Source organism: Staurois parvus, unplaced genomic scaffold (assembly GCF_062004578.1).
Source record: "Staurois parvus isolate SC_StPar_1 unplaced genomic scaffold, SC_StPar_1.0 ptg000564l, whole genome shotgun sequence".
NCBI lineage: Eukaryota > Metazoa > Chordata > Amphibia > Anura > Ranidae > Staurois > Staurois parvus.
This window is the reverse complement of record NW_028318360.1, coordinates 8,386,153-8,410,890: the sequence shown is the minus strand read 5'-3', so window position 1 is coordinate 8,410,890 and position 24,738 is coordinate 8,386,153. Positions and strand designations below refer to the sequence as shown.

At 41.4% G+C, this 24,738-nt stretch overlaps 1 protein-coding gene across 2 annotated transcripts in view; it reads right to left on the bottom strand.

Moving 5' to 3' along the window:
* The window catches only part of AFAP1 (actin filament associated protein 1), a 228,393-nt gene that overhangs the window by 10,252 nt on the left and 193,403 nt on the right, over positions 1 to 24,738 (bottom strand). Inside the window, exons 12-17 of one of the 2 annotated variants that reach the window (XM_089691578.1) lie at positions 19,467 to 19,584; positions 16,323 to 16,574; positions 8,170 to 8,284; positions 6,595 to 6,759; positions 4,565 to 4,755; positions 4,291 to 4,452 (exon numbers count right to left, since the gene is read on the bottom strand). In XM_089691578.1, coding sequence (XP_089547704.1) covers positions 4,291 to 4,452; positions 4,565 to 4,755; positions 6,595 to 6,759; positions 8,170 to 8,284; positions 16,323 to 16,574; positions 19,467 to 19,584 — 1,003 coding nt within the window. The remainder of the gene's footprint in view (positions 1 to 4,290; positions 4,453 to 4,564; positions 4,756 to 6,594; positions 6,760 to 8,169; positions 8,285 to 16,322; positions 16,575 to 19,466; positions 19,585 to 24,738) is intronic. The other variant, XM_089691579.1, reaches the window with a different exon arrangement.

Genomic DNA, 24,738 nt, shown 5'->3' with positions numbered 1-24,738 from the left:
AGAGAAGAGGACTGGCCACCCCTAGTCCTGCACTGTGCTCACCCACACTGGAGAGAAGAGGACCGGACACCCCTAGTCCTGCATTGTGCTCACCCACACTGGAGAGAAGAGGACCGGCCACCCCTACTCCTGCATTGTGCTCACCCACACTGGAGAGGTGGACCTAATCCTGCACCCCTAGTCCTGCACTGTGCTCACCCACACTGAAGAGAAGAGGACTGGCCACCCCTACTCCTGCGCTGTGCTCACCCACACTGGAAAGAAGAGGAACGGGCACCCCTAGTCCTGCACTGTGCTCACCCACACTGGAGAGAAGAGGACTGGCCACTCCTAGTGCTGTGCTCACCCACACTAAAAAGAAGAGGAGCGGTCACCCCTAGTCCTGCACTGTGCTCACCCGCACTGGAGAGAAGAGGACCAGTTAAGCTGGCTGTCACAAGACCATGGATAAAGGTAAATAATGCTCTGCCTTATCTAATCCCCTAGAAAAAAAGCATTTTGTTCCTTGTTAGATGAGGTGGGAGGCTAATTGTGGGGGTTCCTCTCCCCCACAACATCTGTCGCACTTAAAATCAGCGTGGTTACGCAGGGTTCCATCCACACAGCCACGTCATTCAGTCACCAAGATCTGTAAATGAACAAACTACAAGTCCCATCTACCAGCATGTCAGATGGACTTGTACTTTCAGTGAACTACGAGTGTGGTAATCAGCGCACTTCTAGTCCATTGATGCTTCCTTCAGCTTTCTAACTGAAGGGCTCGTACAGAGATATAGGCAGAAGGCTGACATTGCACTGGCAATCCACTCATTACAAGCACATTGCTTTACAGGTTCTTGGAGGAAAAAATAATCATTGCACAGTTTTTTCTTGCACAAATATGTATATTTATTATTTTCCTATAAGTGTGAACTTAGCCTTTACATTCTGTCACTAAAAACAGGACTGGACCAACTTCATCGTATTCATCAGACAGCCACCTCTATGACTCCTAGGCCTCGTGCACATGGTGCTGATGTTTGAGCATCTGCTTTTTTAAATGTAATTTCCGGCACTTGTTTTGCACGTGTTCATGCGTATTTAGGTGCATATTTGCATGCATTTGTGCGCATAATATATTCTTAGGGAAAATTCATTAATATTAGACTCATATGTGCATATTTGCGTGCACTCTCACGCAGGCGGCGTAAATTAGTGACCAAAAATTTGCTGTATTTTTCGCTCCATAAATCACACTTTTTTCCCCCAAAAAAAGGGGGGAAACTGTCAGTGCAACTTATGAAGCGAATATGGATTGGCCGGTCCGGTATTCCCACCGACATGTCAGAATACCGGGACAGCCGCTCGTCTCTTCTCTGCAGCAGAACCTTACCTGTTTCTCGGTCCAGTGCTGTACAATCTTCCGCCGGCATCTTTAGTGTGGGCACTCGGCTGTGACAGCCGGGTGCCCACAGTGCATGCTCAAGAAGCGCTGCGCTTTGTGAATGGTACGGCGTTTTCTGGGACACGACAGATCCCAGAAGATGTGGGACCATTTACAAAGCACAGCGCTTCTCGCGCATGCGCAGTGGGCACCCGGCTGTCAGCCAGGTGCCCACACTAAAGGGAGGATAATTCCGCAGAAGTGAGAACCTGTCAAATTCAGGTACCCGCTCCCCCTCCCTCCCCAAAGGTCCGCAGTCTCTTAGTCATCCCCTGTACTGTCCCGCAGTCTCTGGTCATCTCCTGTACCGTCCCGCAGTCTCTGATCATCCCCTGTACTGTCCCGCAGTCTCTGGTCATCTCCTGTACTGTCCCGCAGTCTCTGGTCATCTCCTGTACTGTCCCGCAGTCTCTGGTCATCCCCTGTACTGTCCGCAGTCTCTGGTCATCTCCTGTACTGTCCCGCAGTCTCTGGTCATCTCCTGTACTGTCCGCAGTCTCTTAGTCATCCCCTGTACTGTCCGCAGTCTCTGGTCATCCCCTGTACTGTCTGCAGTCTCTTAGTCATCCCCTGTACTGTCCCGCAGTCTCTGGTCATCCCATGTACTGTCCCGCAGTCTCTGGTCATCCCCTGTGCTGTCCGCAGTCTCTGGTCATCCCCTGTACTGTGTCCGCAGTCTCTGGTCATCCCCTGTACTGTCCCGCAGTCTCTGGTCATCCCCTGTACTGTCCCGCAGTCTCTGGTCATCTCCTGTACTGTCCCGCAGTCTCTGGTCATCCCCTGTACTGTCCGCAGTCTCTGGTCATCTCCTGTACTGTCCGCAGTCTCTGGTCATCCCCTGTACTGTCCGCAGTCTCTGGTCATCTCCTGTACTGTCCCGCAGTCTCTGGTCATCTCCTGTACTGTCCGCAGTCTCTTAGTCATCCCCTGTACTGTCCGCAGTCTCTGGTCATCCCCTGTACTGTCCGCAGTCTCTTAGTCATCCCCTGTACTGTCCGCAGTCTCTGGTCATTCCCTGTACTGTCCCGCAGTCTCTGGTCATCCCCTGTGCTGTCCGCAGTCTCTGGTCATCCCCTGTACTGTGTCCGCAGTCTCTGGTCATCCCCTGTACTGTCCCGCAGTATCTGGTCATCTCCTGTACTATGTGCGCAGTCTCTGGTCATCCCCTGTACGCAGTCTCTGGTCATCTCCTGTACTATGTGCGCAGTCTCTGGTCATCTCCTGTACTGTGTGCGCAGTCTCTGGTCATCTCCTGTACTGTGTCCGCAGTCTCTGGTCATCTCCTGTACTGTGTCCGCAGTCTCTGGTCATCTCCTGTACTGTGTCCGCAGGCTCTGGTCATCTCCTGTACTGTGTCCGCAGGCTCTGGCCATCTCCTGTACTGTGTCCGCAGTCTCTGGCCATCTCCTGTACTATGTCCGCAGTCTCTGGTCATCTCCTGTACTGTGTCCGCAGTCTCTGGCCATCTCCTGTACTATGTGCGCAGTTTCTGGTCATCTCCTGTACTATGTCCGTAGTCTCTGGTCATCTCCTGTACTGTGTCCGCAGTCTCTGGCCATCTCCTGTACTTTGTCTGCAGTCTCTGGCCATCTCCTGTACTGTGTCTGCAGTCTCTGGCCATCTCCTGTACTATGTCCGCAGTTTCTGGTCATCTCCTGTACTATGTGCGCAGTCTCTGGTCATCTGGTCATCTCCTGTACTATGTGCGCAGTCTCTGGCCATCTCCTGTACTTTGTCTGCAGTCTCTGGCCATCTCCTGTACTATGTCCGCAGTTTCTGGTCAGCCCCTGTACTGTGTACGCAGTCTCTGATCATCTCCTGTACTATGTCCGCAGTCTCTGGCCATCTCCTGTATTGTGTCCGCAGTCTCTGGTCATCTCCTGTACTGTGTCCGCAGTCTCTGGCCATCTCCTGTACTATGTCCGCAGTCTCTGGTCATCTCCTGTACTATGTGCGCAGTCTCTGGTCATCTCCTGTACCATGTCCGCAGTCTCGGGTCATCTCTTGTACTATGTCCGCAGTCTCTGGTCATCTCCTGTACTATGTCCGCAGTCTCTGGTCATCTCCTGTACTATGTACGCAGTCTCTGGTCATCTCCTGTACTATGTCCGCAGTCTCTGGTCATCTCCTGTACTATATCCGCAGTCTCTGGTCATCTCCTGTACTGTGTACGCAGTCTCTGGTCATCTCCTGTAGTATGTCTGCAGTCTCTGGTCATCTCCTGTACTATGTCTGCAGTCCATTGGTTCAGAATATTTTTTTTCTTGTTTTCCTCCTCTAAAACCTAGGTGCATCTTATGGAGCGAAAAATACGGTAGATTTTCCTATTTCTTTCTTATTGAGGAATATGTGGTGCTTATTTACGCGCCTTTGTGCAAAGGCACATTGTAAATAATGGGCTACATTTTACTGTACTGAGCTTTTTCAAGCTGCAGTGTGCAAGAGGCTTAATAGTAAGAGCAGAATCTACATCGACCTACAATCATAGTACAGGGCTGGATTATGTGGTACATATTGCAATTTCTAGTATTCCCTGTACAATAATTCTCTACATTTATAGAGTCAATGACACTAAATTGCAAAAATGTAAATCAGACATTAGTCTGCAATAGAAATGTTTGTGCCAGGCTGACAACACAGAACAGCAATTGGGAAACTGACAAAGAGTAGTCACTCCATAACAGGAAGTGCCTGTACAATGACTTTCATGGCAGGATTACTAGATATAATCTTATTGAGAGCTGCAAATTGAAAAAAAAAAAAAAAAAAACCTAAAATGATTTTAACAAGTGAATGACTATACATACTTTAAATCACTCCTTTTACCTAACCCAATGGGATTTCTGGTCACAAAATACTACTCTCACCTTTGCTTTCCTTAGAACGTGTCCTCGTACTGGGGAGTTATTTGATGCAGGCTGCCGTTTTAATGCTGAGGCACTATTTACTGGTATGGAGCATTCGGCATCACTTGTGTCACAGCTGGAGATTGGAGAGTTCTCCACTGTTCTGTGCCGGAAGCTTGGAGACTAAAGAAAAAAATAAGTTGGTTCATTTTTAATAATACTTTTAGTCAAGGAAATGGTATTCATGATAAAACAGCCTTCTTTGTAATGAAACTTGTCCATGCAGTGGCCATACCTGTGGCCTTGAGGTTTCATTTTTGGGTTCAATAGCAAGACCCAGTGTGATCCCACCGGCCATGGCCTTCTTCAGACTTTCCTTCACCTCAGTCAGCTCCAACTCGAGATTTACTCGCTCACCCTCTTTCAGTTTACACTCATCCTCCAGCTTCTTCAGCTTTTCCTCCAGCAAGACCTGAGATTTTCTTCCTGCAGAACACAATAATGATGCCATATTGATGGACCTTGTGTTTTATAACACTTTAATTACATTACTTCCAAATGGAAACAATATTTAGAGCAGGCCTATTGTAGACTAAGAACTGGTATAAAAAAAAGAAAGCTGTAAAGCTGTATTACACATACAGTATATTGGCTGAATAACCACCATTATTATTTAAAATGGAAAAATGTGCACCAAACTGACCACCAATGGTTGTATCTTGGACAATCTACTAGACCCCACAAATGAAGAGTTTTAAAACCCAAAAAAACAGAACTTTGAAACTTCCTCTACACAAAAAATGATCTTTCTTTCGTTCTATGGTATTGCAATCCCTTAGCACCAGCAAGTATAAAGTACAAGACCACATTCCGATGAAATCTAATGGGATGACTTTCATGGAGAGCGGTCTTGTACTTTATCCTTGCTACACTGGCTGAGCTCTTTCTTAATCAGCACCCAGAGTGGTAGAGGACCCAAAGGCAAGTTTAGGACTTGGAGCGGTGAAATTTCCTTGTCTTTGAACTCCCACCAGGAAGAAGCAGGCTAGTTTTAGGGGAGAAATACAGACAGCTTTTTATATCACACACATTTAATATACAAGACCAATATAGAAATGCGATATTACTACCATACACAGACCAGTACACTCCACCCTGAGTATATGCCTAGGTATAGACTGTGCTTATATAATAGCCCTCATGAGTCTGTTATGAATTTATATGTATTTGTCAATGGAAAAGTTTTACTCATTTGTATTAAAGGTGATACTTGGCCTTGTTTGATAATGACACCATATTGAACATTAAAGTGGTTGTAAAGGTTTTGTACCTTCATGCATTCTATGCATGAAGGTGAAACAAACCTTCAGTATGCAGCCCCCCAAAATACTTACGTGAGCCTGATCATGATCCAGCGATGTGCATGAGAGCGGCTGCTCTCCCAGGTCTCTGCCTCCTAATTGGCTGAGAGGCAGCAGCAGAAGACATTGACTCACACTGCTGTCAATCACAGCAGTGAGGAGGGAACAAGATGATGGGACCGTACACTGTTCTGTGTGTCTTACAGTATGGACACATAGAGCAGGGCTTGGAAGCAAGCATGCACAAGTGTCCCCAGAACAAGCAGATTGCTATGGGGGCACTTAAAAAAGAGGAGGAGCTAGAATCCCCAGCAGGGGACCAGAGAAAAGGAGGATTGGAGCTGCTCTGTGGAAAACCATTGCACAGAGCAGGTATCAGATGTTTCTTATTTAACAAAAATTAACCTTTAATATCACTTTAATGGCAATTTAGATAGAGAAAGAGATGATAAAGTCAAGCAATTAGTCTTTTGACTAGGTAGATAATACTGTATATAAACAGTTTTCTAAGTAGAGCAGACTTCAAATTTTAAAGTTCACAGAAACAGAATAGGTAAGGCAGGATGAAATCTGTATGTGCCAGTCAAATATGACATACTATTACTGCAGTACACAAAAATGCTCCCCTATACTTAGCATGTTCTTAACAAAGACAAAACCTCATGGTTAATCTAATAGCACTGTAACTATGCACAATCAACCATAGGAATTTTGTTGCAATGATGGTCTCAGAATTATTATGTAATTTGGATTTGAAACTCAAAGTTTTCATTTTGCAGAATATATTGTTATCAGCCACAATACTGTAGATAAAGTTCCATGTACATCTAGACCTCCAGTTTTGTTATGGATAACAAGGATATACATGGAAATATTGAATGAAATCAGAATTAAGAAGAGCAATATGATTTAACTTGTCAACCATAAACTAGTTTTGATGCCAATGACAGCTTTCAAAAATCACCTGCATTGGCTTCGATTGCTGCCCTCGTGTCTCGTTTTTCTTTGCGAAGCTGGGCTAGTCTGTTTCGAAGAGCCTCTTTCTTTCTCATTAGCTCCTCCTCCTTGAGCTGCAGTTTCTTAGCATCTGCCTCCACCCGATTCTTCCCATATTTATATTGTTCAGCGTCTGGATTACATAGAAAGTATACAGAGAGAAAATGGGAGTCAATGTTACAGGTTTTATTGTTTCATCAACATTGGTTTGCTCAGCCAGATCAATGAGCATTCAAAATTCAAGTTTCTGTAAACACACACAAACACATTGCATTACTGATTAAAAATAAAACCATTTGTACATGGCAATATTGTATATACCTTGTCTCTAGCTTTCTAATTCTTTTTAATTATGTATATACCATGAAGGTTGCTGTACTTTCCCATTATCTATGCAAGCTTTGCTTGCCATGAAGAAAAGGTGGAGAAGACATAGTGGGCAGAAGATTGAGTGAATAGAGCAGGCTAAAAAAATGAAACGGGCATGTTGATAGACCAGACAGAGAAGAAGGGAGACAGAGCAAGCTCGTTGTATGGAAGGCAAAGTGGGAACAGTGGGAGAAAAACGGACTTGATTGGATGGGCTGAAGAGGAGTAGCCATAGAGGGTGGAATTTGGAGAAGGAGTGGGAGGAAGATGAAGCAGACAGAGGTAGTGGAAGATAAAATGGGCAGACCGCGTGGAAGAGGGAATGGACAGAGTGGGTGGAAGATGGAGTGGGTAAAAGATGTTGACGGAGAGGGTGGGAAATCAATCACAATGGGTGGAAAAAAAAAACCCTTCATAAGCAGATGATGAAGCAGACAGAGTGGCCAGAAAATTGAGAGAGCAGAGTAGGTTGTTCCTCCCAAGAGTTCCTGCTCACTAGCTCCCTAGTTACCTCCACTTCTCCCAAGTCTTTCTCATCCTATGGAACTCCCAACCGCAACCTGTCTGACTATCTCCCACTCTGTCCACTTTTAGGCGATCCCTAAAAAAGCCTTCTCTTCGGGGAAGCCTATCCTGCCTCCATCTAACAACTGTATCTCCACTTTCTCCATCAGTTCATCTCCCACAGTTATTACCTTTTGTTTCACTTGACCCTATAGATTGTAAGCTCAAATTAGCAGGGCCCTTTGACTCCTTCTGTATTGAATTGTATTGTAACTGTACTGTCTGCCTTTATGTTGTTAAAGCTCTGCACAAACTGTTGGTGCTATATAAATCCTGTATAATAATAGGTGGGAAATGAAGCATAGTACTAAGTTGGGAGGAACAGAAGGGTTGTGAAATGAAGCATAGAAGACAGAAGATGGAGAGGGATGAGGTAGTAAAGTAGAGAGTGGGAGGAAGGTGAAATGGACATGTTAGGCAGATAATGGAGTAAGCAAAAGAGGCAGAAAATAAAGTATAATGGATGGAATAGACCAAGTGTGATTAAACAAACCTCGCTCAACAGTTTTACCCCAGAAGAACCCATGTGCATCCCTGCAAGTCAGGTTCAAAAGCTATAAAGATAAGATCTACTTATGAATGGAGAAATATTGCTCAAAGATTTGCTTACTGGAGGCTGTACGTTTTACAGTAGTAGTTGGATTGGGTTTCTTTTGCTGGTTGTTGGTTACCCTGGACCTTGATAAAATTCCATTGGTAGCTGTAGGTGGTTTCTTGCTCTTTAGCTGTATGGAAGAAGCCGAATTAAACAATCAGTCATACATTTAATTGATTTCCTAAAGAGGAACCACTTTATTTAGAACCATTCTACAGAACATCATGGCTGGTGTATGCCTTTACGTATTTGACACAGGTAACCATGGTGGAACTTGTAGTAAGGGATTATAAAGGATCTCATTGTTAAACCCTGCTTCTGAAAACGGCTAGTTTTCTGACCTGGTACAAGTGGATTTGAAGTTCTGATCTCACTCTTACTTTCTACGCTGCATGCTAGTTCCAGACCAGAACCTCAGACAGTAATGAAGTCAGCCAACTACTAGCCTTATAAGGGGCAATTTCGGCTTTGATGAAGGGATCCTCCTCAGCCTTGGAAATGTGGTATTTGCATTTATGTTCTGTGGTTGAATAAAGCTGATTTTGTTTTTAGTTATGTTGAATGCTGGTGAAATTCAGATATGGTCAGGAATAGGAGAGCATAACATGATTCTTGGAAATAGCAAATTTTTCATTTCACTCCCAGGAGCAAATGGATTGGAAAGGGAGTGAAAGGAAAGAAATATATGCAGGGGGCATGGGCAAACTCTTCTCCTATGGCATTTTCTCTCTGCAGTTCAGCAATTAATACCTTCATTGTGAAAATCTCCCCAGTCACCCTTTCCCCTTAAATGGGTTCTTGTAGTTAATGATATCATGAGAATGGAAGAACTTCTAGCTCATGATCAAGATACCGTTGACAATTATTTTTCACAATGGACAATCTGAATGCTATACTCTTCTTCAGATGCCCTAAAAAATAGACTACATTGGCTATATGGGCAGCACAGTGGCTCAGTGGTTAGCACTTTCGTCTGGCAGTACTAGGGTTGTTGGTTCAAATCCCGACCACAGCACCACCTGCCTGGAGTTTGCATGTTCTCCCTGTGCCTGCGTGGGTTTCCTCCGGGTACTCCTGTTTCGTCCCACACTCCAAAAGACATGCTGGTAGGTTAACTGTATCCTGTCTAAATTGGCCCTAGTATGTATGAAATAAGTTAGGGACCTTAGATTGTACACCCCTTGAGGGTTAGGGACTGATGTGAATGTACAATATATATGTAAAGCGCTGCGTAAATTGATGGCACTATATAAGTACCTGAAATAAATAAAATATACTAGTAATTTTGGCTATAACAGCCCTCTTTACAGAACTATACTTTTATTTCATTTAACACAGGTCCCAGACCAACCCACTTTTGCTTTATTTCTCTTCCTAGTTATTTTTAAGCCTTTCTCCTCTCCTTTTCACTGGTTCATACCTTAGCCACGAGTTTTGAATTGGAAGAATGATTGTTCTCCCCATATTATTAAAAGAGTAGTGTGGACTTTTATTTCCCATTTACTGTATACTTACCTAGGTGGATGCAGCATCGATTGGCTAAAAGCAGTCACAGGAGTGCAGAATGAACTGCACCCCTGTGATCCACAGCCTTGGCTGTACTTCTCCTTTAAAAATACTTCCATACTTCCATAGAACACCATTTGTAAACAATTGACTTAGTGTTATCTGATTTATATTGCCTTACAATTACTTTTTCTAAACCTGTTGCACTCCTCACAGAATGATTATGGATCATATGTCATTTATTCCTCCATATCTTTGTTCTTGTATTTATTGTTAGTCGCTTTCACAATTGAAACAATAAAAAAATGTATTCAACTCTAAAGTGGACCTGAATTTAATTTAATTTGCTCTGAAAATGAAAATAGCTGCAATGTGATAACTAAGATGCTAGTCTCAGGAGATTTGAAGTTAGATGTGTTAGTGTCACTACTGTTCTCCTTGCTGGAGAGGAATCTGTACCCGAGACCTGCAGTGCAATGATCTCCCTGCTTCTGCTTCATTCATTTTGTGGATATGTAATCTCTAAACTTCTCTTGCTGCTTTTATCATTTCCCTACCATTCATCAGATCACTAGTCATCATGGGGGTAGCTCTGATATGGGTAAATCCCTGCCTCTGCCAAGTTGGCTGTCCCCATGCAAAGACCTACTGCAGAACAAAGCATGCTAGTCAGTAATGGGTAAAAAATGAGTTGCAGGGATCCTGCAGGCAACACTAGTGACTAGTCCTTTGCCCTTGGCTTGTTCTGTTTGGCCACAGTTTCCAGAGTTCAGGTCATTTTTAAATAAAGATATGCAGTGCAATGTAACTGTTCTTTACAGTAAAACATATTTTTGTGGATACTACAAATGAGAGTTCATGTAAGATATTTTATAGGTTTCACAGAGCAGGAAAATATACTGTACATGAATAATGAAAGACAAAGACAAAATGAAATGATTGATTGAAAACCATCCGTTTGTGAAAAATAGGCTTAGGGGGATGTAAATATCCATCAGAGGAAATAACAAAGGCTAGATTAGAAATTGAGGGCCACAGAGTAATTAAGCGTTTAAAAATTAAGTACAGCAACCAGAAAGAGTGCTTAGAAAAGAAATATATTCTTTGAGATTATATTGATTGAGAAAAGCCAATAAATTAACCTTTTCAAAATGGAATATATGCTGTAGTTGGCTTAGTTTTCCTCAGTTACCTTGTTAGCTAAAATTAAAGCACAAACACAGTAATACAGTGGGGCAAAAAAGTATTTAGTCAGCCACCAATTGTGCAAGTTCTCCCACTTAAAAAGATGAGAGAGGCCTGTAATTGGCATCATAGGTAGACCTCAACTATGAGAGACAAAATGAGAAAGAAAATCCAGACAATCACATTGGCTGATTTGGAAAGAATTTATTTGCACATTATGGTGGAAAATAAGTATTTGGACACCTACAAACAAGCAAGATTTCTGGCTCTCACAGACCTGTACCACCTTATTTAAGAGGCTCCTCTGTCCTGCACTCATTACCTGTATCAATGGCACCTGTTTGAACTTGTTATCAGTATAAAAGACACCTGTCCACAACCTCAAACAGTCACACTCCAAACTCCACTATGGTGAAGACCAAAGAGCTGTCGAAGGACACCAGAAACAAAATTGTAGACCTGCACCAGGCTGGGAAGACTGAATCTGCAATTGGCAAGCAGCTTGGTGTGAACAAATCAACTGTGGGAGCAATAATTAGAAAATGGAAGACATACAAGACCACTGATAATCTCCCTCAATCTGCAATATCACGCAATATCTCACTCCGTGGGGTCAAAATGATCACAAGAACGGTGAGCAAAAATCCCAGGACCACACGTGGGGACCTAGTGAATGACCTGCAGAGAGCTGGGACCAACGTAACAAAGGCTACCATCAGTAACACACTACGCCGCCAGGGACTCAGATCCTGCAGTGCCAGACGTGTCCCCCTGCTTAAGCCAGTACATGTCCGGGCCCATCTGAAGTTTGCTAGAGAGCATTTGGATGATCCAGAAGAGGATTGGGAGAATGTCATATGGTCAGATGAAACCAAAATAGAACTGTTTGGTAGAAACACAACTCGTCGTGTTTGGAGGAGAGAGAATGCTGAGTTGCATCCAAAGAACACCATACCTACTGTGAAGCATGGGGTGGCAACATCATGCTTTGGGGCTGTTTCTCCGCAAAGGGACCAGGATGACTGATCCATGTACAGGACAGAATGAATGGGGCCATGTATCGTGAGATTTTGAGTGCAAACCTTCTTCCATCAGCAAGGGCATTGAAGATGAAACGTGGCTGGGTCTTCCAACATGACAATGATCCCAAACAAACCGCAACGAAGGAGTGGCTTCGTAAGAAGCATTTCAAGGTCCTGGAGTGGCCTAGCCAGTCTCCAGATCTCAACCTCATAGAAAACCTTTGGAGGGAGTTGAAAGTCCGTATTGCCCAGCGACAGCCCCAAAACATCACTGCTCTAGAGGAGATCTGCATGGAGGAATGGGCCAACATACCAGCAACAGTGTGCGCCAACCTTGTGAAGACTTACAGGAAACGTTTGACCTCTGTCATTGCCAACAAAGGATATATAACAAAGTATTGAGATGAACTTTTGATATTGACCAAATACTTATTTTCCACCATAATTTGCAAATAAATTCTTTCCAAACCAGCCAATGTGATTGTCTGGATTTGTTTCCTCATTTTGTCTCTCATAGTTGAGGTCTACCTATGATGCCAATTACAGGCCTCTCTCATCTTTTTAAGTGGGAGAACTTGCACAATTGGTGGCTGACTAAATACTTTTTTGCCCCTCTGTATATGGAGCTGTCACTTAGGCTAAATATGTTACATCTGCATTGGGGACAGGGCATGATCCCCCTTAGAGGTCCCAAAATAACTAAATACCTTGCAAAAGAACAAAATGTATCCTATTCTACCAACAACAGAAAATCCAATATGGAAGAGCTTCTTTAAATCAGAATGCCACTGAAAATCAATGTGTGTGTTTTAGATGAAGGGTTATGTGGGAACCTGTATATATGGCATGATTAACGGGTCTGATACCGATTTAGATTTGGTGAGTTTTACCTTTTATTACAGAAGCTGCTTTATGGATTTCAAGGATTTCCCATTAGTTGTAAATGGGACCCATACATGGGCAGTAGCAGTGAAGGGAGGATATCAATGGAGGAACTTCATCAAGGCTGCCCAATTAATTTTAATTAACTTTATATTCCCACTGTCTACATGACCCTATGCACAAACCTAACATTAGCAGGTTTAAAATATACCTAAAGGCAAAACTTTTTTTCTTTTTATTTAGTTTTGGATAGATTGGAGAGGGATTAGAACACCTATTAGGTTTTTATTGCTGTCTGTGTCCCCGTTAGGGAGATTCAACCTCTCAATTTGTAACTGTAATGTCTGGCTGTTGGTAACTATATGGTAACTGGTAACTGTTGGCGCTATATAAATCCTGTATATTAATAATAATATTTGTCCTGTTTACCATTATCATTGAAAGTGAGAGTTAAAAAAAACCCCCAGAACAGGAACTAAGGGAATAAAATGTTCCAGTGGGGACACTAGTTCTGATGACAACTCACTTTGCAGGGATTTCCTCTCACTTCCTGTTTTGGCTATGGGGCAGGAAGTGAAGGGAAATCTCCCGTATGGGGCAAAATCTGATAGGGGTTATAGCCTTACTCCATCCAAAATGAAAAAAATGTTTTGCTTACAGTTTCACTTTAACATACATATTACTAAAAAAATCTATGAACTAATAAACAATGGTTCTTTAGCACTGAAGCTTTACATTTTTTAATAATGGATTGTTGCCTTTAGTATTTTATGGGAACATAAATGTCAATATTCTTTTGTTTTGGTTACTTTAACGTCACTCCCTTTGGGGGGATTAAATGCTGCATACCAATTTGACACAGTCAATGAAAAGTAATCATTGATGTAGTCTTGCATTTCATAAAAATCACTTCATGTCAGCAGCAGTGCTGAGATTCACCAGCATGGAATGTTCATCCTGTCTCTGCAAGTCCAACCACCCAGAGGGGGAGATAAAAACTGTGAAAGTGAATGGAGGGTCAATGATGATTCATTGGCTGTAGGGAATGCAGGAGGTTCAGGGTAACTGCCAGGACTGTTTGCATAAGTGACTCAGTGCCACATAGTACCAAATCTTCCTAGTGATAAATTCTCATGTGCCGAGTAATATCACATAAAATCATATAATAAAGTGTATTAGGTGGACATGTATCCTAAGTGTTTATGTCCAAACATAAAACATGCGTAGAATGTATGCGTTTATGTCATCACAATATATCTGGAACAATACTCAAACTAAATCCTATAATACAGAATGTTCAGTGGACATGTGTGTATCATGTGGACAGCACAGTGGCTAAATGGTTAGCACTTCCGCCTGGCAGTACTAGGGTCGTTGGTTCGAATCCCAGCCACGGCACCTCCTGCCTGGAGTTTGCATGTTCTCCCTGTGCCTGCGTGTGTTTCCTCCGGGTACTCCGGTTTCCTCCCACACTCCAAAGACATGCTGGTAGGTTAATTGGCTCCTGTCTAAATTGGCCCTAGTATGTATGAATGTGAGTTAGGGACCTTAGATTGTACGCCCGTTGATGGTTAGGGACTGATGTGAATGTACAATATATATGTAAAGCGCTGCGTAAATTGACGGTGCTATATAAGTACCTGAAATAAATATGCGTATATATTAAAACATAGAGTCATGCGTAGAATGTATGCGTTTATGTCATCACAATATATCTGGAACAATACTCAAACTAAATCCTATAATACAGAATGTTCAGTGGACATGTGTGTATCATATCCGTATATATTAAAACATAGAATCATGCGTAAAATACATGCGTTTAACTCATCACCATATATCTGAAACAATCCACACCCAGAACGACAAAACATAAAATAATGCTAAATTCCAATTCTTATTTTTATAAGAAACCTCTATGTCCAAAAATCCAACCATGCAATCAATCAAATATATAGTACATGTTCTTCGTTTCTAAAATCTTTGTTTATATGATCACCATGTGTAGATACCCAACCACTGACAGTAATATGCTCTCACCTTTTTGATAGACCTCACAACAGGGTCTCATTCACCTGCCCCTTGTAGTGGGGTCACCTATATCACAAGGGTAATGGTTTCCTCCAGGTCACTGGGGCTTCCCAATCCATCTCCATTCTCAGCAATCCTTGGTGGAATGTTTTCAATAAACTCGGAACAAAGAAGGAAATATAGAGTGCTCTCCGCTTAAAGTGTTACTAAACCCACTACAGTAAAATCAGTCTGTATATGCATGCTTGTTATACTCACTATGGAACCTAAGAAGATAATTCTCCACATTGTGTAAAAAGGATGTTTGATCATGTATTCTCTGATTCTCCCCTTCTTTCAGTGTCTCCTAAATATCTCCTAATAGAACATTGGTGTGGAGTCACTCTAGCCATACAAACCAATCTGAGCATGTGCAGAGAGTTTGTTTGTGTGCATGTGATCAGCATAGTGCCAATCAGCACTGTCCAGACAGAGGTCAGGGGTTCTGCATCCTCTTAGAGCAAAATGAAAACTCCTCCTACAAGTTTTAACCAGTGCTCTGCTGGACACTGAAGTCACAAGACTGCTCCAACTGCTGATAAGAAAAGGTATTTAGCAGTTTATATTTACTAAAATAATTGCATTTCCATGTTGTGTGTACTGTGGGAGACCAGGTATAGTGAATGCAGGGTCCTGGGTTTAATAACACTTTAAAACTCACCATTTATTGAAAAAAATAGAATACACTCAGTTTTTTTGGTGCACAAATCCAGTTGCCATGGAACACAGGCTTGTGTAGTTGAAACCAACCAAGAAAATGGCAGACCATGTACTTCCAGTTTGTGCGTCGTGACGGTCGGCCATTTTGTTGGTCCATGTCCATGGAAAATACTTTATTATAAGATCTAGTTTTATGTTTTTTTATGTTTGTAGTTCTGGGTGTGGATTGTTTCAGATATATGGTGATGAGTTAAACGCATATATTTTACGCATAGTTCTATGTTTTGACATACACGCATATGATACACACATGTCCACTGAACATACTTTATTATAGGATTTAGTTTGAGTATTGTTCCAGATATACTGTGATGACATAAACGCATACATTCTACGCATGTTTTATGTTTGGACATAAACATATAGGATACACGCATGTCCACCTAATATACGTTATTACATCCTTTTATGTGATATTGCATGGCACATGAGAATTCATCACTTGGAAGATTTGGTACTTCATGGACAAGAGTAGTGTTTGTCAGCCTGTCATTGATCTGTACAGGTTTCCTGGTCGAGGCTGATCACAAACCACACTGCGATCTTGCCACAGATGTATGCAGATTATTGGGGGTGTATGGCCCTAACTGGCCGTAGGGGGTTGGTGTAAAATATTTACAGTGTATTATTTTTAAATCTAACGCACATCATGTCTGTTGAAGCTGAATTTTACTTGGAGGTGGGTACTTCCCGTCAATCATCCACTGCCAACCAGGATTATGGGTAAAGCACTTGCACGCAGGCACATGCAGTGAACACGCAGGCAAAAGTAATAAGGTGTACCTGAGTCGGGGACGCCCTCCCCATAGAAGAGTTGTTAGTGACAGACTGAGAAGACAGACTGGAGGAGACAGGAGATTTGTAGTGGTTAGGAGACAGTTTGTCAGTGGATAACCTATTGGCCTTTTTGTCAGCAGGTGAGTAGCGTGCAAAGATTTTCGGAGACGGTAAGTTATCATACACATCTGCTTCATCATAAAGCACCTCTTCTTTTTTTCTGTTATAGGATGGATTAAAGTCCTCATCTGGTCTCCACTGAAATTACACATACGTGTACTGTTAGAGAACATGCAAAGAATGAAAGGCAGTAAACAGAATGCAGAGGAAGCCTGCAACCTCCATGATGGCAGTCCAGTCATGCATCTAGGACAGAATCTAGTCAGCCATACAGAACTTTGGTAAGAATGAGGATTATATTGACAGAACATAGCTTTTTATGATACATACAGTGCTCAGCATGAATGAGTACACCCCAACAGATTTGTCAGAAAACCTTTCCTTTCCGATTCAACATTTTCTATAGGACACAATACTACAAAATACTCCCACAAATGCGGGGTGATTGATTACAAACAAGATTTGTTAATTTGCATGCACACAAAAAGGTATTTTTCCTAACAAATTAATTCAAGACCATGTTGCAAAAATGAATACACCCCAATGAAAGTCTTAGGCTGGCCATACATTATACAATTTTCTTGAGAATTTTTCTTTAGATTTACCAAAAACCTTATCATATGAAGTCAAACCTAAGCAACACTTTCAACTGTATCCAATTAGGCAGGCCGTTGCGCTACATAGTTGAAGGTAAATCTAAAGGAAATTGAGCAGAAAATGGTATACTGTATGGCCAGACTTAGGAGCAAAGCTAAATTTGAGACAACAAAATCCTAATTAACAAGAATTCAACTACAGGTAAGTCTAATTATTCATTAAACAGGTGTCCAGCAGACAGTTGATTATAAAAGGGCGTTACTTAACAAAGAAAACCTCTTCTCATTTCATGCTGTCAGCAATGGCACCACATGGAAGAGAAATGTCACAAAGCCTGAGAAAGAAAATCATTTCTTTACACAAGAAAATGAAGTCTACAAGAAGATCAGCAAAGCTTTACTTATCAGTCGGAATATTGCAGCAAAAGTGATACAAAAATTTAACAAAGATGGAACTGCAACCATCTCACAGAGACATTCAAGCCGGCCACACCAGTTAACACTGTGACAGGAGATCTTCTGATGAGAAGGGTTGAAGAAAATCACCATGCACATTCACTGCAGTTAGCTATAGTAAAAAGCCAAACTGGGGTAATTGTTTCCCATGACACAATACGGTGTACACTGCAGAGGAATGGCATGCATGGGTGTCATCCAGAGAGGAAGCCTCTCCTAAAGCCCATGAACAAAAAAGCCCGTCAGGGCCTATGCTGAAAAAGAAGAAGACTACTGGGACTCTGTACTCTGGAGTGATGAGACCGAGATAAATGATTTTGGAACTGATGGCTTCAAAACTGTATGGCGCCGCAAAGGTGAGGAGTACAAAGAAAAATGCATGGTGCCTACAGTCAAACATGGTGGTGGCAGTGCCCTTCTGTGGGGCTGCATGAGTGCTGCTGGTGTCAGGGAGCTGCATTTCATTGATGGTATCATGAATTCACAGATGTACTGCTCTATACTGAAAGAGAAGATTCTACCATCACTCCGTGCCCCTGGTCGTCGTGCACTTTTCCAACATGACAATGATCCAAAACACACATCTAAGGCCACTGTTGCATTTCTGAAGAACAACAGGGTGGAAGTGATTCAGTGGCCAAGTATGTCTCCTGTGATCTGAACCCAATTGAACACCTATGGGGAATTCTGAAGAGACAAGTTGAACATCACTCTCCATCCAGCATCCCGGCTCTAAAAGAGGTCGTTCTTGAAGAATGGAAAAAGATAGATGTTGCAATATGTCGCCAACTTGTTCATTCCATGTCTAGAGGACTTGATGCTGTCCTTACAAATCATGGAGATCATACAAAATACTAGATGGAGTAGTGTTTGTTGTGGGTTGTATTCATTTTGTATCAAATAATTTGAGCAAAATAGAAGATTTTGTAATCAAAGTTATATTATTAACCTTACTTTCATGTAATGAGATAAACCAGGGGCGGGCAACTGTGGCCATCCAGCTGTTGGTGAAATACAAGTCCCATCATGCCTCTGCCTTTGGGAGTCATGCTTGTAACTGTTAGTTTTGCAATGCCTCATGGGACTTGTAGTTCTACAACAGCTGGAGGGCCACAGTTGCCCGCCCATGGTTTATCTCATTACATGAAAGTAAGGTTAATAATATAACTTTGATTACAAAATCTTCTATTTTGCTCAAATTAGTTGATGCAACAATGAATACACCCCACAACAAACACTACTCCATCTAGTATTTTGTATGATCTCCATGAGTTAAACAAATGTTCTATAAAACTCAGTTTTGTCAAAGGTTTGGAAATTGTTCTTGTGTTCACTGAGATATTAATTAAAATCTTACTTTTCAAAAATGGGTTTACTCATTTATGCTGAGCATTATACATTTGATATATAACTGTAAGCCACTTTAGCAGCAGCACTCCTAATAATAAGGAGGTCTCCCCTTGTCAATTATATTCTACATTGTGATTCCAACCTATCCAAGTACTGAACATACTTTATAAGTACACAGATGTCATTGCACAATTAAAATCTATCATGGTGGGCAGTTCAGTATTTCTATAAAAAGTCTGAGCTGACCAAAATCTTTTGATCAGCTACCCATAAAAAATATCAACTATGACAGCATCACAGTCTATAACAGTACAGTACACAGTGCACCAGCCTGGGGTACCATACCGCAAGGTGACTTCACAAGTGCATGGTCCTGCATTGTGTCACAAACCCCAGATTGGATATGGAATTGGCTACCTTTAATAAAGTGGAACTGAAAGCGATAGTAAACGTCAGGGAAAAAAAAAAAAAGTCCCCTGCAAGGTAATGTGATAATGTGCTAGTATGCATTGAATAGTATAGTCCTAGTACTGGACACTCTCAGTATGTGACTGTGGAACCACACGTGTAATATTTTATTAGGTCTATGCCTTATGGGGACAACAAATGTGTGTACATTCACTCTTACCAATCCATTAATACATGGAACATCATCATAATGAAGAGCCAGGCCGCTGGGGCAGGAATAGCCATTTGTAGGAGCTTCTCGATAGGGATTGGTGGATATTACCCTTCTGTTCATAAAACTAAAAGAGCAAAAAACAGAAGATGTATTATTAGTGATAGGAGTATTTCACTCACATAATGTTTTATATGCTTAGCCTCTTTATCAGGTTCCTACACTTCCCTGTTGGAGGAGTTGGAACTTTTTCTATTATAGAAAAGGCCTCAGGTGTGCACTCCTGCTAAATATTCATACGGCTTTATGTAAGGATCGAATCGCAGGCGGTTCAGCAGGGACCAGCCAAATTGCGGGTACAGAAGCTGATCTACCGATCGATTTTTGTACACCCGCCCTGTTGGTTTTTTGGCGCTCGATCAGTGCCATTGGCTATAGCTGATCAGTGTATTCTGATGGCGGGGAAGTAAACCCCTGTTGTCAATACAATAGCTTAGCAGGAGGATTCCCCATCCACAACGAGTGTGTGGATGGGGGAAACAAGTAAAAATTTTTTTTTTTAACAGATTCATGTATAGGTTGCTTTGCTGTACATGGGTGTAATAAGCAAGTCAAACTCAGTGTGCAACGTTTTGCCTCTCTGCAAAGTCGGACCCACTTTTGCATGTAAAACATTCAGGTATGACTTTCATGCAACTTTTCTGGGTTAACATTGCAGTCTATGGCCCTCAAGTTGCATGAAAGTTGGACCAAAGTAGTGCATGAACTACTTTGAAGTCCCTGGGAGAGATTTTTCTAGAACTGTTGCACTCAATCTGGTGCAGCTGTGCATGGTAGCCAATCAGCTTCTAACTTCAACTTGTTCAATTAAGCTTTGACAGTAAAAGCTGGTTTCTGTGCAGAGTTGCACCAGGTTTTGCACTCCCACGTTTTAGTAAATAACCCCCATTGCGACTTTAGGTTGCACATATATGAATGGTTACCATTGGAAAACCTGGGGTACAACTTTTAGTGTGACTTTTATGTCCAAAGTCGCATGACAAGTGTGAATACGGAGTAATTTTAAGGCTCTGGATTGCATTTGTATAAACATACATTTGCTCATAGTGATTAAAGAAGTAGTTTAAAGGCAACAAGACAGGAAATGTTGCATTTACCAAAACATGATGCAAAGCAAAAAAATTATATAAATGAATACATTAATCTATAATATCCAGTTTAAGATTGATACATCGTGTTTCAAATCCTTCCAACCTCTTCGCAAAGTGTGTGAATCTGAAAAACTCCCATGTCTTCAAGAGGTCATTTTTCCTTGATTACTTATTATAGAGTGATACCAGACATGACAGTATAAATCACTACTAACAATCACTTCTGTATCTCACACGGCTATTAACACGTCCAATGTTTCTGTGTTCTCAGTATGTTCCCAGAGCGCTCTTATGAAGTGTGGAAAGGATAGAAGAGAATCAAGATGATGTTATCTCCCTCCTGTCACATCAGTTATTTCATACTTCTATTTTCACATATAACTAAAGAAAAATAAATGTCTTCTAATGAAAGACACTGGTAGAAAGTCCATGGCTCTCCAAAAATGAATTCACTGTCAATGCTGTAGCAGAACATTGTCTTTCTAGCAAAGCAATTACTTATGGATATTTAGGTGAAAGCAGGACAATTAAAAAAAAAAAAAATATTTCAATTCATTAAACATTTTGATATTACAGGAATGTGCAACGATATATTTGGTTGAAGGGTTTGTGTTTGGATAGACTGCCACTTGAGCTCCAGGAGGTTTTACCCCTTTCATAACCAGGCCATATTTTGCTATTCGGAATTGCGCTACTTCAACTGCCAATGGCGCATTCATGCAAAGCTATACCCAATTGAAATTTATATAATTTTTTCATACAAATAGAGCTTTTTTGTGGTGGTAATTGATTGCTACTGTTTTTTTTTTTTTTGCAAAATAAACAGAAAAAGGGTGAAAATTTTGAAAAAAATAATTTTTTTAACTTTCTGCTATAAAACATATCCTATAACAAATTCAAAAAATCAAATTTCTCCATAAATTTTGACTAAAATGTATTCTTCTACATATCTTTGGCTTGCTTGAAAGTTATAGCATCTACAGACTAAATATATTTAATTTTCTTTTCTGTTATACTACTAATGGTGATGATCAGCGACTTATAATGGGACTGCAGTAGTGCGGAAGGCAATCTGTCACTAACTGATGCTGGAGGGAACTGACTAACTGCCACTAACATCACCAGTGACATTAGTATAGTGATAACACTATATACGGTCACTGTACTAATGACACTGGCTGGGAAGGGGTTAACATCTAGGGCAATTAAGGGGTTAAATGTGTGCCTAACCGTGTGTAATGGATTTTAGCTAATAACCTGTGGAATGTTAGCCACATGATACTCTGTATGTTTATATATATCTAAATCTATCTCTATCTATCTATATATATGTGTGAAATCCCACCTGATACATTTTAAATTGGTTGCAAACCTCAGACATGAAATATGAACAGATCTATAGTGTGTACGTGTCACAATCCAGAGCACTGTGTCATTTCTAACTGCTGCTCCATTCCTCTGCTATCAGCATGAATCACTTCCAACAAGTTTTCCTGACACCAAGAGAAAAATGGTGACAGGGGAGGGACCTGCAGCAAATTGACAGCCTCAGTTCTGTTCCTGTGTGCTGTGTGAAGGGGGTGTGTCTTCCTTTTAATCAGCTCTCAGAGCTCACCTCACTGAGCTCTGCAGAGTGTGACTTCATCGCTCCACAACATTTTTTTTGAACTCTTAGACAAGCACTTTAAATACATGTAGAGAATAGAACACTGCAGATAAACAGGTACAACGTATGTAGGAGGAGGATAATCCCAGTCATTTCACTGGATATATGGAAGGGTTTACAAACACTAAGTATTAGCTGTAGACTCCTGCGCTACAGAGTTGCAAAATGTAAAATCTAAAGTTGGAAAATATAAACTCTAAAGTGATTGTACACAGAATAACCAATCAGATTGTAATGTTAAAATTGTATACAAGCCAGCGGGTGGATCAAACCTGCATTTTAGTTACACAAAGCCACAGGTCTTCATTGTGGACCACCACAACCTTCCAGACACCAGCGTTCTAACAACCAATCAGTTAATGAAGAAGATGATGGGCACCTTGTTTGCCCCTTCCCTGTATCCCTCCACTGGCACTAGGTTCCCATTAGTGAGAGATGGAGAGAAATTAAGGGAGAAGAGAAACCCTGGAATACTAGTCAGTACCAGTGTGCAAAGGTGTATTTGCTTTGGAAATCACCTCTAATGTTGTGTGTCCTATGTGTGTGGATGCGTCTGTGTTATGTAGCACTATTGGTTTAATTCTTTACATGTTAGAATGGGGTGCCCTGAGTGCTGAGGGTGTCTTGACTGAAAAAAGGTTGGGAAACACTGCCATACACTGATGTAGAGGCCTTCAGATAAACACGATGTACACTCACCGGCCACTTTATTAGGTACACCTGTTCAATTGCTTGGTAACACAAATTGCTAATCAGCCAATCACCTGGCAGCAACTCAATGCATTTAGTCATCTAGCTGTGGTGAAGACGACTTGCTGAAGTTCAAACCGAGCATCAGAATGGGGAAGAAAGGAAATTTAAGTGACTTTGAATGTGGCATGGCTGTTGGTGCCAGACAGGCTGGTCTAAATATTTCAAAAACTGCTGATCTACTGGAGTTTTCACGCACAACCAACTCTAGGGTTTGCAGAGAATGGTCTGAAAAAGAGAAAATATCCAGTGAGTGGCAGCTGTGTGAATGAAAATGCCTTGTTGATTTCAGAGGTCAGAGAAGAATGGGTAGACTGGTTCCCAATGATAGAAAGGCAACACTAACTCAAATAACCACTTATTACAACCAAGGTATGCAGAAAACCGTCTCTGAATGCACAATACATTGAACCTTGAAACAGATGGGCTACAGCAGCAGAAGACCACACTGGGGGCCACTCCTGTCAGCTAAGACCAGGAAATTGAGGCTACAATTCGCACAGGCTCACCAAAACTGGAAATTAGAAGATTCGAAAAACGTTGCCTAGTCTGATGACTTTTGATTTCCCTAGAGATGGTTGTGCGGTAAAATCCCAGTAGATCAGCCGTTCATGAAATACTCAGACCAGCCCGTCTGGCCCCAACAACCATGCCACGTTCACAGTCACTTAAATCCACATTCTGATACTCAGTTTGAACTTCAGCAAGTCGTCTTCACAACGTCTAGATGCCTAAATGCATTGAGTTGCTGCCCTGTGATTGGCTGATTAGCAATTTGTGTTACCAAACAATTGAACAGGTGTACCTAATAAAGTGGCCGGCGAGTGTAATTCCTCTGTTTGTCCTGCAGTTTACAAGTCTTCCACAGGATGGCAGTATACAGAAGAGAGACAGCACAGGGTTATTCCAGTTTTTATAAATATTCGGGAGAACAGTACTTTAGTGGAAGGAAGATTATACGTCTACTGACTTTATTTCCTTGAAATAAGACTACAGGGAGCGGATGCAGAAAATAGCCAAAATGTGGTTTTATCCAGGTCTCTACAAATAAAGCAAATTAAATAAGACAGAGAAGAATTAAACTAAAGTCTGTGTATATAAACATATCACTTTCAAAATGAATCAAACTAGACATTAGAATTTCTACCATACCCCATTAGACGCTGCTTTAGTAAGTAACTTTCAGTTAAGAGGTGAACTCATGCCAAACCACTAAATATCTAACTGAAACACCTACATAGGTAGCATTTCCTTAGATTGTACACCCCTTGAGGGTTAGAGACTGATGTGAATGTACAATATATATGTAAAGTGCTGCATAAATTGACAGCACTATATAAGTACCTGAAAAATACATTTCACCTTTGAAAGATTTGCAGAAACACACAGTCTTGTGATTTATCTTTACTTCTCTAAAGTCACCGACCGTGAAAAAAAGATGGTAAATTGGTCCTTGAGACAAAAGATTCTGACAATCTGGTAGAGCCCAATGGGCATCTGCCAGGAGTCTTTAACAGGTTTGGATATCACATTTATTTATTTTCTTATTTATTTCAGGTACCGTCAATTTACACAGCGCTTTACATACATATTGTACATTCACATCAGTCCCTAACCCTCAAGGGGTGTGCAATCTAAGGTCCCTAACTCACATTCACATACTAGGGCCAATTTAGAAAGGAACCAATTAAACTACCAGCATGTCTTTGGAGTG